This window comes from Polyodon spathula, chromosome 18, assembly GCF_017654505.1.
Source record: "Polyodon spathula isolate WHYD16114869_AA chromosome 18, ASM1765450v1, whole genome shotgun sequence".
NCBI classification, from domain to species: Eukaryota; Metazoa; Chordata; class Actinopteri; order Acipenseriformes; family Polyodontidae; genus Polyodon; species Polyodon spathula.
In genome coordinates this window covers 19583977-19602234 of record NC_054551.1, presented here as the reverse complement: position 1 = coordinate 19602234, position 18258 = coordinate 19583977, and the positions used below count along the sequence as shown (strand labels likewise).

Below are 18258 nucleotides of genomic sequence, written 5' to 3'. Positions count from 1 at the left end.
GTTTCAATAAATATAAATCTTATTCAACATTCTCATTTTAGTCATGCGTGTATTCATTTAAGGAACTTAACTTTTAATTCTGAAGCCACTTTCGTTGTATTGCCAAAGTTAAAAGGAAACAACTAGGCACCCTTGGTAGGGACTGTCAGAACCTTACTAATACATTCAACTGAGCTTGCTGAATTGAAGGCAATGATAATGGTAAGTTTACAAAATGCCTTTTTATTTACAACTCTTGAATATTTAATTTTCATCTAGTGATTTGGAATCAGAACAAAGGTACAATTATGTGGTGAAAGAGACTGCTGTTAAATATGTAATCATTTTCTCTAATTTAAAATGTGACTCTGCTGTTACCAATTTAAAAAAAGACCAAGCATATATAGTTTCCTTTATAAAAAACAAAGTGTGTTTAGTGAGATTTAAAACATATTTGGGATTTACGTATTCTAAATTAGAAATTTAAATTGGCCTGTCTCATTCTTAGTGCTAGTTTATGTAGGTGGAAATAATAAAAAAAAGTAAAAAATCGAAATTATGAAAACTATGTTTAGTTCAGCAGCAGTGAAAACTGGAAGTGTACAGGGTGAGAAAGTCCAGTACAAACAGCAGTGTGAAACCTGCTTTTCAAAAAAATAGACTTACCAGAAATAACAACTACTTGCAAGCAGTCTTAAATTAGAATTGTACTTGAAAATGTTCCCTTTCAGAAAAAAAAAAAAAAGTGCTTGGAAAAAAATAGCTTTGAGATTCTAGCCCTTAATGCTGCAAAAGTATCAAAAGCAGAAGTCATGTGTTGGACTTGTCAGTAACTTTGAGTAAGGTGCTTGTTTTATGATTCATTTATTGAAGGTATTCAATTGTTTGTTTTTCTGATTGTTACATTAGGGTGACTGGAGCAGATCATTGCCCTGTTGCCTCTGTGTGATTGCATGTTGTTGGCTCACTGCCTGTGCAGACGTGTCATGCAAGAATGAAAAGGGCACTTCTGTGGACTGGTAAGAAGTGTTCTGACTGTAGCTGGGCTTGCAGGGCAGTGTTGATGCTGCAGGATCTCAACTCCAGATCCCTGCTGAAATCATCTGAACACACACCAATTTGACAAGTCAATGATCCTCCTTTAATTTGAGTATACCTTTTTTGTCTGGGTATCATGTTATGAGCACCTATTACGAAACCAGTATTTCCATGAATTTCCAATAATGGTTAACGGGGAATGCTTGAAACGTTTAATCTAGGTTATTTAATAAATATAGAGTTGCATTTTCAAAGTGTTTACTCCAGTCTTTAACTAACACCTATTTTTCCGAAAGGATATAAAAGCTGTTAATTTTACAAAACTTGTGCCAAACAACTCAAGTACGCATTTCTGATCTGTTATGCCCTCTAAAGCTGTCTGCTTCTCAGTTTAGTATAATTTATGTGGAATTTTCTCCTTTTAAAAAATAGAAGTGTGACAGGGCACATTAAAATATGTGTTTCTATAGCTGGCAGCCATCTTGGCTCAAGAGTGGGGAACAGCATGGAGCCAAGATGGACAGCCACTTGGTTTTAATTAAGGTAATTGGTTTGATGTTTGCTGTTTCTGCAGCTGGCCAGGCTTAACCGAAACTGTACCACAAGGAGTTTATTAAAGACTGGAGAGAATGCTTTGGAAATATAGCCCATAGGGGTCTAATCAATTGACATACACGTAATACCACCTCTGTATACCTATTAAAAACAGGATCAAATCTGGTTAGGGTTAGTCATTGTAAATAAGGGTAAGCAGTACCACTGAATAATAATGACCTCTAATTTATATTGCATACTGTACAGTTATTTTTAGCATAGACAAAGCTAAGACGTTTACGTCTGGTTTCACAGACCCAACTGTAGCATGAACGTGGGCTAGCCAATGTTGCTTTAGGTAAGGAAGACCAAAATCAGTGCTGATTGATATTATGAAGCCAGTCGTTTTCTTCGTAGACGCCCTGCGTTTTACATGACTTGAGGTTCAATACATCCTTGTCTTGTTATTTACCCCAGGTTTATTTTGTATAAACTACCCAACGATAAGAAAGGAAGTGGACTGAAGTATTTGTACATGGATGAAAGCAGTAATGGTTGGAAATTTGGGACGAGCAACATAAATGACTCAGGCAGTGCAGTGGCACAGACACTGGAGCCTCTCTTTAGATATGTTGAGAGAAAGGTAAGTAGATGCAATATGCATTACAAATCTTCTGAGTTATTTTTAGGAGTAAAAAAAAAGTTTGATATTCATTGAACTTCATACACTGTTAATAAACAAGGAAACAGTCTGTGACTGTTTAACAAAAAAGTACTATATTGGTTAATTGAGACGGAGTGCAGTGTAGAATAAATTAACATTTCTATTTTCATTAAATCAAATGTTTAAAAGAAACCTTTGTTGACTATTTAAAACAGTTTATATTTTTGTAATGTCTGTGTATTTTGCAATAAAATGTGTCATCTTTTTCATATTGCTTTCAAGACTGAAGGCTTTGGGTATCTCTTGTACAACGATCAGCCCCCAACGAATGAAGTACCTGCCTCATCTTTCGGACACAGCAAAGGTAATAAAAGTACTATTAGTCATAAAACATAGTGAAAGATTGTTAAGCACAGTCAATCCATTGTAGAATCTGTCAAACGCAAAGAAAGTTAATAGCTGGGTTTTCACTATTGCATATGCAAGGGAAATGTACATCCCCAGTGTATTTCACATCCGCATTTTTTGTAATGGTGACTCATTTCAATCTCTTGCTGTGAAAAGGGGCTTTACCAACAAAAACTGTATTTAGATATGTACAAATAAATCTTTGGAACATGTACAAATTACAGACTGATTGAACTACATACTATCAACTTAGGTAAAGTAGTCCAAGACTAATGCTAATCGGGGTCTGTGAAAACACTAACGTATTTATTAATGTCAGTTTTAGGGTTATGCATGAATAACGGTTTACTTTTTCATGACAAGAAACCTTTTTCATGTTTTGTATTTCTTGGTGTGTGACAGCATTATTGCTTACTTGCTCTTTAGTTGAATGGTAAGTTATTCGTCTTTAAACAGTATGGTTTGCTGTTCGCGTCCAGCCCTTACCTTACCATTCAATTCAATGGGCTGAGATGACAACTCATTACAACCGCGTTGCAGAACAATTTATTCTCACAGCACCTGCGTGATCAAGGTGGAAACAGCGGACGCATCGGTTTGAGTCTTTGTTATTAAATGCATTTTGCTCACTTCCTTTTTACAGCTATAACTGAATAGGGGAAAAAAAAACATTAGGATGTAGTTGCCCTAGAGCTACCAATGCCCCATAGTACTGTGCCGTTTTTATCATTCTTTTTGTTAAAAAACAAACAAAACTGGTTAAGGCTGCAGAATGTTTGTATTTCTGTTTCTTTTCAGGGGTGATTCTCCTGGACAGACAAACAGGAGTGTGGTTGGCTCATAGTACACCAAAGTTTCCAGGAAAAAAGAGGACCTCTTTCTGGCCTGAAAATGGCATTTATTTTGGACAGGCCTTCCTTTGTGTAACATACCCTTACAAGTTATTCAGTGACATTGGTAAATCATTGTTACTTTTGTTCTTTAAAATTTAAGAAACTCATTTAAAGCTATCGACAGTATGGGAAAAGCATTAGCAAGACAATTGGCCTAAATGCATATTCACAAAATGCTAACCGGTTGGAGAATAGTTGTCCTGCACACAGGTCTAAAGCGCTATGCAAGGGATGAAAGAACAGTGTATTCCTTTATACAAAGTTGAAAGGGTTTAGCAAAAACAATCAGGGAAAAACTTTTTTTTTTTTTTTTTTTAAACAAATAAGTTTTGACATGCAGCTGTTTTGACAACACCTCACTATCCCTCCTTCCTAAACCCCAGCCACTACAAGACTAGTTGCAGCCTTTTCTATCCATTGAACAAGTTATTGATTGGCCACTAATCAAGACCCATGCGTTTCTCCATTCCATCCACATTCTCACATGGAAATGGTATTTAAATCAAGGCTCAAAATTAACCCTTTCATGAGTTCAGTTAATATACACATTTAACAAAAAATAACACTATTAAATATTTATACAAGAAATAAAGCAAACACTTATAAATATATAGAATATGGAAGTAAATAAATACAAGAACTGGTACAAAATAAATCATTTACACAGCAATAAACACAGAAAATAAACAAAACATGTGAGGGGTTTTCACCCAGTCACAATGATATTCTTGTATTCCTAATAAAGCTGACACTCTGTGGTAATAGTACTGTCTTTGAGGGGAAAAGGGTTACAAATCTGAAATCTTTTTTTTTTTCATGGTGAAACTGTTTTGACAAGGCGACAAATTAACACGGGTGCTATAAACTGGTGCAGTGAAATGAAGCATCGTTTCCTTCTGTGGGTGTAATTATGACAGCTGTGTGCACTCATATCCCCTTTCATCAGGAACCTGTGCAGGAATTAGTATTCCTGTTCTTGAAACTGAAGCACAGTATAAAAACAGAGGGTTCTCAGTTTATAAATCTAGTCCTGCTTATTCATTTGCACTTACTTGGATGAGCGGAGGTGGTTCTCTATGTTGGACGTGCCTATATACTCATAGTATAGTATAAGCATAGGAAAACTGCACATTTACTGTGCAAAACTTTTATAAGTGCAAATACAGTACATTGTGTTGTGAGAACAGGTCCCTCAAATATTATAATCACAAAAAAAACATTTGAAGTAATATGTTTTATTACTGACAAACTGCACAAGAAACAAGGTGAGATTTCATTATAGAATGAAAACCTGCAGGGCAGCTTTGACTTTGGAGCAAAGGCCAGCGTCATTAGAACGGTACCATATTACAAATAATGAAGAATAAGAATATTCAAATGTAGATTTTGAGAGCTTAAGAAAAAATGCAGTTGTGGATGACTGAATGTGCAAAATCTGTAAAAAGCACTTGGTCTATCTATACGGTCATTATACAGTACAGTACATTACAATGTGCCATCCTTATTAATTCATTGCAAATATCATCAGAAATTGAGCAGAGTTGGTAACGTTTATATTGCTCTGTGATTAAACACATTGAAACAGTGCATCAAAGGGTGTAATTACAATTGTATTCAGAGTCAACACCCAGTGCTGATTTCTTTCTTAATATTAAAATAATTACTCATAAAATGCAGATAAAATAATGTGCAGCCAGCTCTAGTGTTTGTTTCCAAATTATTCAAGGCCAGACCTCGGGTTAGACTTTGTCTGTATGACCAATGGAGATAACTTTTCATTTAAACACATTCCAGGACCTCTCCACTGATTGTAGTTTTTAGTTAGGTCAGCCATTGCTACTATTTCAAACCATGACATTAATGTTCATAAATGTTGATTTTAATTGTTTCATTTTCCTTCTGACGTAAGGACCGACATTTAGTCAAGCAAGTTATTACATGCAAGAGAAAACACTTAAACATGTGGAAGCATGCTTTTGTTGTTCATTTTCTGTTTCTTCTAGGACTAAAGGTAATAGCATATAAGAAAATGACATACATTTGAGCTATTTTACCCTTCAATTAGCTACATGTCTCAAATGTGCAGTTTTGAAAGAAACACGCTTGCAGTTTCTATGCCCGGCCTTGGGTTGTCTGTTAGCACTTGCACGCTCTCATTTCACTCATTTCAAAGCATGTTACTGGCTGAAAGCATGTCAGTCAATAGGGGAAGCAGCTGATTGGTGTAATAACAGGAAAGAAGCCAGGGGTCGGGATAATTTTACGCTCCAGGTGAAATGACCCAGGAAGTACAAACAGTCAAAAAGCATGACTTCCAAACAGTTTTCTTTAGTCTAGTGTAGTACCAGATATCATGTTTTGTAAAATACATGTGTGCTAATGTGTTTCTTTTAAAACTGCACATCTGAGAACTATAAAATGAATGTGCATTGCTGATAAATGTTATATTATGTTGCTAACTATTGTTAGCAACAATTACTTTAAGAATGGTTGCTTTATTGTGCTCATAGTCTAATCCTTTCTGTTTTTCTTTCAGCCAAACAACTTCAATACATTCACATATTTTCATTCGATTATGACATTCCCCAAACATTCCCATTAGACCTGCAATGTGTGGCCCACAGAACATGCTATCCAAAAAAAGCACCATGGGACAGAAAGCTAGAAATGACATCTCTAGCAGGAAGCACATTTGTCAGTTTTGCAAAGTATGCCAAATACGGAGATGGTAAGTTTCTCTAAAAAAAACAAAAACTAAGTTGAAAATGGCCTGTTGTTATTATTATGAGTATTTCATAATTTTTGGCTTGTTTGTCTAAAACACAGCTTATTTGTTTTTAAAATCAAATTTCAAGTAATTCTGGGCAGTCACTATAAGAGGTGTGATGATATTCTGTTCACAATACACTATGTATCATTATGTGTGATGATGAGGAGGTGTAATAAATAAACTAATAATAACAACCATTTTATTTTAAGCAACAACACCAGATTACATCATATGTTTGTTGTCACAGTACATAACCTCTTTTCACTTTTGTTCACTGTATCAGGGTCTATTTCAGTGATTAAACAGTACCTCTTTATATTTTTAACTCCTAACTAAGTCCTGATCCCCAGGGCTGATATTGACCCACTTAAGGACGATACTACATACAATAAAATAGTGACTTTACGCCTACTTTAGAGATTATAGGGCGGAGGTAGTAAGGTAGACCGTATCATCTCATTTATCATTATAATGCTAAGTATGTTTTTTTTTTTTAAATTGGTATACCTGAACAGGTCAACTTTCTCTAAATGATTGAACTGAGCACATCAGTTCAATCAGGAAAAATGACTTGCTGAAATTGCAGGTTATCTTTCAAGTATAATTTATAAAGACTAAGTCAAGTAGACTTTTTTCAGTGCACTACTTGATTTGAGTGTCCTAGACTTTTGATTGTGTGTTTTGAAGGTATGTTTCATGTGTTACTTCATGTCTACTTGGGAAAAAAAACTCATGAGAAACAAGAAGTGGAATAATACAGGGCATTTTAAATAAAAGGTTTTGCATACAACATCTGCATCAAATGGAAACACGGGTCTTAGAATTAGAAATAAAAAAAAACATTTGATATTTAATATAAAATGGGAGAATTGTGCAGGTACAAAATAGAAACATATTTTTATCCAAAGAACAATTTTAAGGAGTTTACCTACAGTACTATCACAACCTCTAAATATAGAGGATCTCAAAGGACCTATGCAGTGTCAGTATCTTCAGTGATGTACTTGATCCTAACTTACAATTTTGTGTTTTCAGATCTGTACTCCGGGCTGCTTGTTGAACCTTTGGGTGATGATCTTCTTGCTAAAGGCTGGGGGCGCCTGCACAAACCCCTGCCATCAAACTGCTCTGTGAAGCACAATGTGTACAATGTGAAATCAGTGAAACTACCTCCCATCCCACCGTTCAACATCACGTCTGACCATTCGAAGTGGTGCGCCACTATGGGCAAAAAAACAGGCGTCTGGACGTGCATTGCAGACATGAACAGAGAAATTGGTCAGATGCGTAGAGGGGGCGGGGCTGTGTGCACAAGCAACACTGCTGTGTGGAAGGCATTCATTAAAATGGTCGACCGCTATGAAAAATGCCCTTAAAGCAAACAGCTTTCCTACCTCCTGTTCCTCGCCTGCCCACTGTGTAGCTCAATCCAATGTATAAGTAGTCATGCTTTCCTGACTCAAGGACCTTGTTGAAAGGCCAGTCAGTATATATTCACAGTTTTGGTTTTAGCTGTCGGAATGCAAGCTTGCGAACCCTATACTAATAAAAAGATTGTATTGGTAGTCTTTCTCCAGACATATTTCAAGCTCAGAGACATTAGTCACATCCACTCGTAACACTTCATTGTCAGTTTTTAAAAATGATGAATTTATTTAAAACACTGTTACCAAAAAAGGAGCTACATTATTTCCTGTGCAGAACACAGTTTACGGAAATGGGTTGATTTGATTATCTCTCCTCTGCTGGGATAAGCTGGGGGTTTTAGAGCAGTTTGCAGTACAGGGGAATCCAACTGGATGGCATCATGCACTTATTTTTAGATGTAGTCCCGGGATAACCACAGACAGGTGGTTGATGTAAACCAGGGGGATTCCCCGGTGCTGTGAAGTGCTCTAAATAAATCCAGCTAGCGGGGTATAGGTAGGTCAAGTCAAACGCTAAGCCCTATTTTGAAGCAAGTGTAAAATTGCACGTCGTTTTAATAAAATCAGTTTAAAAAAAAAAAAAAAAAAAAAAAAAAAAAAAACTACACTTTCCTACAGCTGAGTTTTAATACTTTCAGAAAGCTCCATTTGCCAAAAACAAATCTACACACACTGTTTAATTTAACACAAAATGCTGTACACGATGATGTAAAATTATAACAGAATATAATCAAAACACAATACATTTTCATATTAGGCTTTAATAATAAAATCCAATGTGCATTTTAACTCTATATTGTTTGTTTTTTTAAAAGAAAAAGAATCACAGCCTATAATGCACCCTGATACTTGCAGTATACCCTTTTACCAGCAAGAGGCACTGTGATCACACCTGTCCCGATACTAGTTCGCAAAGACGATTTGTATGGCTAATCGAACCGGTATTAATAACAATTACTGAACCTTTCTTAATGTTTAGAATAAAGTTAGCATACAAACGTACTTAGTACACAAGTACTTACTGATGATATATAGCTAGTATTCTATCACAATAAGCATACAAAATTACAAAGCTTTGCAAATCATTATGTTAATGCAATGAAGTAAAACTTTAACACCTACAGTTAAGGTAATGAAATGAGGTAATTAAACATACCATATACCAAACTTTGAAAATCAAAGAATACAATTCCGTACAACTTTGACACATTACAGAACTTTAGGAATCATTAAACTTCACAAATCCACTAACATGTTTCTATACTTTGATACTTGCTGTTAAGGCATTGTGATAACGTGCAATTGAAATTAATAAAATGAGGCAACTGTTTTAATTTGCTTAACTGCAACAATTTAAAGCCAGGCATGGTAACGTGTCTGTGAAAAAATAAAATAAAAATGCGGTCGCGGACAGATAAGAGCCTGGTAAAACTTTTGGCATGTACAAAAACAGCGTTGATTAAAACTGTTCCCTTAACCTTATCAACATCTGATTTTTTTGTGTGTGTTACTTACCATTACACAGCAAGAGGATTGTTAGGCAGAGTGATGCTTTTATGCTTCATTCTATTAAGTTTTCATAAAACAAACAACACTTTCCAGTTAATGGTAGAACTGAAGATATATACTGAATGTCTCATCTGTGTCTCCTTTGTCACAGTCAATAAAAGTGTTGTTTTTTCATTTCTCTCTGACATGTTGAGCTGAGTTGTTGCCTGCAGACAGTGGTTGTTATTATTAAAGCGAATTTAAAATCTTTTTTTTTAGCGGGGTTGGTTGCCTAGTTACGTGCAGCAGAATAGCACACATGAACCAATGGAAAATCATGAGTAAAAACAGAATCCATGTTTCCTTAATATAATCCCGAAATTGCAACAACTAACTACACCACGCGTGATTCATTACATGGGTACAGGTACGTTTGGTTGATTAGACATTACGGTTGATCAAATATCGGATAATTGACTACTGTAGTACAAAGTCTCGCCTGTTGTTGGTCCACCGCTACACTGAGTGGCGCAAGAGTTGCTTTTTTGGAACTTGCAAATAGAAAGGAAGATCCGGGTCGTAGAGAAAAGTTGAAAAACGCGAAACACGTGTGACACAAAAAATAATAAGCATGGACGTGAAAGAAGTAGAGGTAGACTTTGGTACCCAAGAACACGCCAAAAAACTAAAAAAGAAGGGGAAAAAACAGAAGCCGAAAAGGGGAAATAAACCACAGAAAGAAAATGGAGAAACTAAGGAAGGAGTGGAGAAAGCAGAGACCGACGAGAAGCCGCCAGAGATGCATTTTCCACCAACATTCAGCGTGTCCGAGATTAAAAATAAGCAACGAAGGCATTTCATGTTTTTGAAATTTAAACAGGAGAAACGAAAGGTATGCTGTTAAAATCAAATGCATGTTATTGATCCAGTAACTAGTACGAGTTCTGTGTATACAGTCTGCAAATGCTGTGTGCACCCTACTGTTCACATTGCCATGGTTGGGGCTTGTGATAAATAAAACTGGTCAGACGGCAGTGTGTATGTTAAAGTTCGTTTTTCGGGTATGCAAATAATATATACACTGTTATTTCCTCTTAGGAAAAGTTAGCATTGAAGAAGAAAAGGAAAAAGGAAAGACAAGCACTTGGAGACAAGGTAAAGTAGCTGTTTTAGAATTATGTTCTCACACATTCATTTCTATATTTGCTTATCTATCTATCTATCTAGATAGATAGATAGATAGATATTTATTTATAACTACACTACAGTCTGGCAGTCTTTCTCTTGGTACTTGTATGTTTTTATATAAAGAGCTGGGAGAGGTGGATTCTGTATGCACTGGGCCCTCACTGATCCAAGATCATTCTTATCTCTAATGTCACATTTGCATTTTTACATGTATTTTAATCCAATGGAGAGGAGATATAGTAAGAGAACTTCTTGAGCACTGATTTGTATTGGGTCTCAACTAGAAAGAAGCACATTTAGTAAGGCTGGTGTACTATAAGTAACTGGCTAAACACTAAGGGCAATATTCATAAATCACTTGTATGCAAGTAAATGCCTGAGGTCCTGTGTTTTCTAGGTGATGATGATCATCAAATATATAAATCTAGAGGTGGTCTCAAATGTTTATTTTTTTATATATGTAAAGGCACCCCCAAAAGAAGTTCCAAAGACCATTGAAAACCAGAGGGTTTATGATGAGACGACTGTAGACCCCCAGGATGAAGAGGTAAGCGTCTTGCCTGTCTGTTTTTACTGTGAGAGAAATATTATACAGCACTGTGGGTTCCAGGTGGCTTTGTGGTAGGAAGGAGCCATGGAAAAAGGTGCAGTAGTATAAGTTGACAGTTTCTGATGTGCAGTGTGTCTTGTTGGTTTACTTTTGCATATTCAATGAAAAAGAGCTACCTAGGCAGTAAAACAAAAATGATACAACTCCTGGGTAATCTTAGCCAGTCAGGTATTGTGTAGAGTGGTTTATCCCAGATGTCCTGAAACTAACTTTAAACAACGACCTACGTTTATAGTTGCATAAATGGAATCGTACACAAAAGCATTTTTTGGTTTATATTATCCGTGGTCATTACCTGTAGAATACTGACTTTGATTTTCTTAAAGTGCCCTTGTCTTGGACTTGGGACACCTTGCTGTTGCCACGTCAGTTGATCTAGCAAGTAATGACTGCTGACTGATTATTGATCAACTACAGCAGCATAATAATAAAACGGCACACCTTCAATTTATTTGATAAATACGAAGTGGAGAATTCAGATTTAGAAAGATTCTTTGAGAAAGAATCTGTTTTGCCGGTTCTGTTTTGTGGAATACCCCTAAAGGCAGATTCTAGACATTTTATATTTGGTAAGAAAACGCTAACGGACAATTGGCAAATTCAAACTATTGGATTTTTTTAAATTAGGATTACATTTTAGTTCAGTTAGCTGATGAGCTCTTGACACTTCAGATGAACAGTCAGAAAACAGTGAGTTGGCTCAAACTTCTGAGCAAACATTTGTTTAAAATAGTAATGTAGTCAAGCTGTTTCTATAGCAACCACTGGATTTAGCCATCGTAAGTTGGCAACAGCCTGTACAATTCCTATAACAAATGAGGACCACTGAAATACAAGAGCAAAGTATCATGTTAAATAAGAAAACTTCCTCACAACTGATTTCAAATGTTTAAACTAACTCTGATTTACAGGTTGCTTTTGATGAAGGAACGGATGAATTCTCGGCCTACTTCAACAGACTTACAAATCCGAAGGTCCTTATTACAACATCAGACAGACCTAGAGGGGTAAGTGGTGGCAAAGAGAGAGGGTTATTTATTAATTTTCCCTAAAGCATCCTAACATTATTATACCTGTGCTTTTGTGTAATTACTCATTTGACATGTCATGGTCGTCTTCTCAGAGAACTGTAAGATTCTGTGAGCAGCTTGCTACTGTAATCCCAGACTCCCATGTATACTACAGAAGAGGCTTGGCACTGAAGAAAGTCATCCCACAGTGTATAGCCAGAGGTTTTACATATCTCATGGTTATTAATGAGGACCGGAAAATATCAAGTATCCTTCATATTTTGTGTCTTTGTTTTCTGCATGAAAGCTACTACAGTTCTAAAGTTGCTTTTTAAAAGTAACCCATTTAGCATCCCACTGTCTTGTACATGTTTATATATAGATAGATATGCAGATGATTAGAAAGTAAGTTTACTACATTGATTACATGGTGCGTTGATGTGGTAAACTTACTTTCTAGTCACCCTGTGTATGTATAGATTGATATAAAAACAAGGTTGTTAAAAATATTAAAAGCCATTTACTACAGGGGGAAAAAAAACACCATTTGAGCAAAAATGTGTACATTTTTCAATTTTGACTAACGCATATATTAACCTCCTACTGCTGCAAGTTGAAGCAGGAGTGTGCTTAGCAGTTCCCTGAAGGGTGTACAGGGAATCGGTATCGAAGTTGTAGAATTCAAGTTCACATCGAGATAAACAATGGAAAATGTGTAACATTTGGATGTGGTTTAGGACACCTAAGCTCTCTTTAAATTAATTGATATTACATCCTTAACATGCTATATGTTGCAGTGTAACATTTTGCATATGCTTGTTGACCTGTTATAAACTCCAAGGATACTGTATTTGGCAGCAATAACAGTAGTGGCAGTGCTATTCCTTTTGCTTCACATTAGATGTTTCCTTAACTCTAATCAAATAGATGGACTTATCCTTAGCCACCTGCCTGATGGGCCAACTGCTCACTTTAAAATGAGTAGTGTTCGCCTTCGCAAGGAAATGAAGGTAGGATTCAGAATGGGTTTACTGCTGGCTGAGCACAGGCTTTAGTAAAGTGTTTTAACGTATGGGGCCATTGTGTGCAACTTTTATTGTAAGCTTTTAACGTTTATGAAACTACAAACAAATACTGCAGTTTTTTCCTACTAAGAATTTGTTGGCAGAAAGATCGGAAATGTGGTTTAAAACAATTGTTTTCTATTTAACCCTTTCAGTCCTGAATTATTTTTGTTGAAATTAAGTTATTATAAAAAAAAAACTCCTTTATTGAGTTTACATGAGAATAGAACAAATATATTTATACATACTTCAAACTGGGACCTAGGAGTCCCATGAGATTCAAACTTTATTTTCAGACGACATTTGTTAAACATGCATTGCAAACATAAGATGAAAGGGTTTAAGGAGATTATTGCTTGTTATAGAGCATGACCCAAATTATCTTCATGTGCTGTGTCTGACCTACAACAAAGCATTGACGTGAAATTAGTAACATGATGCATGGTTTTAAAATATTACCAGGCCAACTCCTATTTGCAAGCTTTAACCCTTAACTTCTAAATTGTATTGTAGTCTAACTTCATTGTAACTAATCCCCCTGGGACCTGGAGAAATGTTCGTTAAGTCAGGTTATTCACTATAATAGGGTCTGGCAATTATCTGTATCCGAAGAATGAAGAAATTTAATTCAACATCTTTATACAGTAGTTCTTTCAAGACAACTTCACATTGATCAACATTTAAAATGTATATTTAAAAGAAAACAGTAATGAAAAAAAAAAATACTTCCATGCTGAATAATTACGTGCTCTTTCTCTTGAAAAACATATCCAGCGTAAATTGCTTCATATTTTTCATGCTTTTCTCAATGCACGCTCTTTCAATCTTGTTACCTCCTTACGCCTGTTGCCATGGTTGCAGTTTGTGTGAAGATGGCAACGGTTGCACACGTCACACGATTTGCACTACAGTAGGTTATCTATCAATCAGCCTTATCTTGAATTAGCCAACCAAGGTGTTTGTTAATTCACTGAGAGAATAACACATTCACACTTGAGAAAGTTTGTCGGTCACTACTAAGATCATTTTATCTGGGTAGATTTTGTAAAAGTTATCGTTCTAATAGGGCTAATTTCCATTGGGGGGGGGGGGTGGTTCTTGCTGCTTGGATCGTTAAAAAAGGAGGTTCGTTATAGTTGTTAGACAGTGTACATGTTTATTTTAATGTCAATTTTGGGGATTTATTTCTACTTTGTCAATTCCAGCGAAAAGGCAAGGAACCCACAGAGCATGTCCCTGAGGTGATCCTCAATAACTTTACTACACGTCTGGGCCATTCCATCGGAAGAATGTTTGCTTCCCTCTTCCCTCATGACCCCAATTTTGTTGGACGGCAGGTAGCAACATTCCACAACCAAAGAGATTACATCTTTTTTAGATACCACAGGTATGCTTTTCCTCCCTCCTATCTAAAGAAATCAAACTCATGAAACTGTAGCGTTTGTATTGAGGTTAATTGTCTCTTATGTGAAGTGGCCTTATTAATAAAACTGAGGCAATGAATGACTGGTACAGTTAGGCTTCTGTTAATGATCTTGTTATGCGAGAACTTCTGTGAATAAACATTGTGTTCATTTTCAAGATACATCTTTAAGAATGAAAAGAGAGTGGGAATTCAGGAGCTGGGCCCGCGATTCACCTTGAAGCTCCGATCTCTTCAGAAAGGAACCTTTGACTCTAAATTTGGAGTGTATGAATGGGTTCATAAGGTGAGGTTACTTTTTTCTTGAAAATATTGAAATAAACAAGTTTAATTTTGAATTTCTCCAAAGCACATTAGATGAATAATGTAAAACTATATAGCTTTAAATGTTTGTGTTGTTTCTGCTTTATTTTGTAGCGCCATGAGATGGACAGCTGCAGAAGAAAATTCCACTTGTAAAAAAGAAAGTGGAAACACAAAGAACCCAACTTGCTAGAACTTGACAACAAAGCAACTACAACTTTCTTCTAGTTTTTAAATGTGTATCTGTATCTTGTGATCCAGACCTGTAACACTGCTCACTTTAGAATATCAACCCATGCCTTTGTTCCTGTTATCAGATCAATTGCTCGACTCTTACCTGTGTGGACTGAACAAAAACTTAAACATGGGTTTTGAGTAGCTCCTGATCCCAGACAACCACATACTTATTCCCTTCCCTACTGTGACCAGCCCATGCTGATGGGAGAACATGTGGACACATTAGTGTGTAGCAAATCTCCTGCGTGAATTTGCAGTTGGGAATAAAGAACTTGTGGTATATGAACAAATTCAGGTAAATGTAGTTCATCACATAAAAACAGCTTGACTTCAAACCATTTGTAATTGTGTAGGTCTTTGCTTCTAGAGGCATTATCATCCATTTTATTTAAATACTGTCAATTGTTTTAATAATATAATGGTCCAGCCCTGCTGGTGATTATACTTAACTGAAACTAACAGCAAGGAAAGTTATGCTACAAGTAGTGTACTATCTTATTATAAAAAGGTCAGCTTTACAGATGTTTTCATAAAAAAAAAGCTGCATTCATGTTTCCTTAATTTCTAAATGTTTCAGCTCTTTAAAACACTCAATTAGTGGTCTTAATATTTTGGATCTTTCTAATTAGATACCACCATGCCAAAGTGAACTGCTATTCATGTAAAATTTAAGACACCACTTTCAAGTTCATTAAATAAGTAAACCAACCTATCCAACAAACATTTTTAAGCAAATAAAAGGGTATTTGTTTTGGCTTTCTTTCTTTCTGGACTGTAATGTTATGTAACACAATCTTACTTCTTAAATTAAACTTGTATCTTATTGTGTCTTTTGTTTTTACATGTAAAAAAAAAAAATTCTTCTGATGTGTAAAATTGTTTCCCATTCCACACACTAACATCCTTTGGGGAAGCAGCTTGCATAGAAATAAAAACTTTTTTTTTAAGAATTACAAATGTGACATTTAACTCATTTTATTTTAAAAGGCAAACATGGCGGTGGCAGGCTTCAAATGACAAGCAGTAAACCAATATTCTACAAAGTTAAGAATCAAAGTGGAATTTGAAATTTCTATTACAACCATTTTTGTTCAATTGAGTCACCCTCTCCCCCCAAAATTGATTAATTTGGTTCTGGAACATGTAAAGGCATTAAAGTATCACTGCATTGATCCCATCAGCAGACTCTTACGTCTAAGCAGTGAAGACTTGAGAATTAAATTAAGAGGTAAATCCAGTTTGGTTCCACAGTCAAATAAAATTGGGACAGTATTTTCTTCAGGATTTATCTGTTTTACTGGAAGGCAGTGATACAAAGATTGGCAGTAGTTTTAGCAAATAATGATTAGCCCACAAGTGTAAATACTTCAGCAAATATTAAAAATCTGTTCACAGTCCCTTTTGTTAAATTCATTTTCCCAATAAAATATATACATAACTGGTTATTAAAAATAAGGCAATTAAAGCTGAAGAGGTAGGTAATTATATTAAAAAAGGGGTCAGGTAATACTATTTTTTAAAAAAATGTCTAGAACTGGCACTTAAGACTTAAAATAATGATTCATATAAAACATTCTCAGATGAAGAGGGAGGTGGCGACAGTTGGTTTGCAAAGGACAGGCATTATAAACCTGCAAGACAAAAACAAACAATTAGCAGACCAGTTGTGGGAAGCAAACACTTGTCAACATTGCTTCCAATTTAAATACCTGGACAAAAATGGTAGCGATTTTGACTCCTTGGCTACAGTAGGATGGGGGAAAAATGCTAAAACCCAAGCTCATTTTTAATAACCTGACTATTTTGGCAAAGACCTGGGACATTTCTAAACCAGTGGTTTAAAAATGTACCTGGTTGGAATGCTAAAAACTACATTAACGTGGCAAGGCTGGCTTTCCAGTGACAGGCCAGGCACCCCTGAAACAGCCCCATTACAAAAGAATTGGGGGCCACCCACGTTAGCAGTAGTTTTACATGAATCTAACGAAGATTATTAAATTTGCATACCACTACCTGGTTCAAAGTAACTTGACTACAACCGTTCTACTATGCAAATTACTGGGCTGCAGGGAAAAACAGCACTGGTGTGTGGAAATAGATTGGCGTAAGCTGTTCCACAGTTTGTCGTAATATTTAACTACGCTATTTATAGTGTTTGCAAGTAATCTTAAAAGACCTTACCAGTGAAAGAGAAAGCAAAGTACTTCGAGCTACAAAAATGAGCACACTTTCTGCGGTCTGAACGGGTTTGTGCTGGAAGACACCCCCGTCAGCAACGGGTCATGGTGGGCATTCTGTAAGCAGAACTGTTGCAGTTCAGCGGCGGCCTGGGACACCTGTAGGAGAGAAATGGGAATATTTTATTCAGTAACTACTACATAGCTGGAATTGTCTGCTGCATCGTAAACGTTTGCACTTTTTAAAAAGATGTAATTTGAAAATCGGACTGTTTAAAAAATAACTTTTTTTTTTTCTAGCAGCTTCTCTCTCCGTTGGCACACAAAACTTGTGTTCGGGGAATGTTTTACGTAAAGGGAGATTAGAAGAGGGGAAGCCTAAAAGAGGAAAGAAATAAAAACGCCCAAATTCACTTAAGAAAACTCCGGAAACGTACTATATTCTATCAAATACCAGGATTGTTGAACCTATGGCAAACAGTATTAACAACATTAGACAATTAACCGAAAAAAAAAAAAAAAAAAAAAAAAAAACATTAAGTACGACATACGTATTCACTTGGCTTGCTTAGTTTAGTCTTAGTGTTCAATACGGTCAACTTCAAAACATAAAAAATAATGCAAACTTTCAAAATCAGTACTTTATTTTTAATATAATATTAACTTTACAAATATGTATTTATTTATTGTAAGCGGTATTAGTTTAATTTGTACTACACATATAGATAAAAAAAATACCAACTTCTACAAAAAAAATCGACCACAAAGAACTATGGCAGCGGAAGCACCATGGTCCCCACGCCCTGTAAATTCACTCCAAACGGACTCGCTTTTGTATCTTCAGCTTACCTTGACTCTGTTTATACTTGCTTCAAATCGCAACTGCTGCACAACTTTCTTCATTGCATTCACGGCTGATGATGCAGACATTGTGATTTCAAAGGCTTGGTTTATATTACTCCGGATAAAAGTACAGCAAACGCTTCTCTTGATGTTTTACGATTCAACCTACTCACGTTTCCGGTTGGGGTTAAAATAAGTTATG

At 35.9% G+C, this 18258-nt stretch overlaps 3 protein-coding genes across 4 annotated transcripts; 2 read left to right on the top strand and 1 right to left on the bottom strand.

Annotated features, from left to right (window-relative positions):
• Positions 1 to 107: 107 nt before the first annotated feature.
• LOC121330468 (deoxyribonuclease-2-alpha-like) lies at positions 108 to 8868 on the top strand. 2 transcript variants are annotated; one of them, XM_041277005.1, is made up of 7 exons: positions 108 to 201; positions 889 to 998; positions 2029 to 2194; positions 2498 to 2579; positions 3422 to 3580; positions 6053 to 6244; positions 7322 to 8868. In XM_041277005.1, the coding sequence occupies exons 1-7, from the start codon at positions 193 to 195 to the stop codon at positions 7660 to 7662; spliced, it is 1059 nt and encodes a 352-aa protein (XP_041132939.1). In that variant the 5' UTR covers positions 108 to 192; the 3' UTR covers positions 7663 to 8868. The 2 variants fall into 2 exon arrangements, with proteins under 2 accessions (XP_041132939.1, XP_041132940.1); XM_041277006.1 differs by lacking the exons at positions 108 to 201; positions 889 to 998 and adding an exon at positions 1039 to 1105.
• A 904-nt stretch (positions 8869 to 9772) lies between these two features.
• rpf1 (ribosome production factor 1 homolog) lies at positions 9773 to 15986 on the top strand. Its single transcript, XM_041278169.1, has 9 exons — positions 9773 to 10093; positions 10300 to 10356; positions 10856 to 10936; positions 11911 to 12006; positions 12123 to 12276; positions 12937 to 13019; positions 14279 to 14460; positions 14656 to 14782; positions 14914 to 15986. Exons 1-9 carry the CDS (start codon positions 9833 to 9835, stop codon positions 14953 to 14955), a joined length of 1083 nt encoding a protein of 360 aa, XP_041134103.1. The 5' UTR covers positions 9773 to 9832; the 3' UTR covers positions 14956 to 15986.
• Positions 15987 to 15995: 9 nt separating this feature from the next.
• LOC121331046 (guanine nucleotide-binding protein G(I)/G(S)/G(O) subunit gamma-5) lies at positions 15996 to 18258 on the bottom strand. Its single transcript, XM_041278170.1, has 3 exons — positions 18063 to 18258; positions 17218 to 17372; positions 15996 to 16667 (listed from the first exon to the last, which is right to left on the bottom strand). Exons 1-2 carry the CDS (start codon positions 18141 to 18143, stop codon positions 17247 to 17249), a joined length of 207 nt encoding a protein of 68 aa, XP_041134104.1. The 5' UTR covers positions 18144 to 18258; the 3' UTR covers positions 15996 to 16667; positions 17218 to 17246.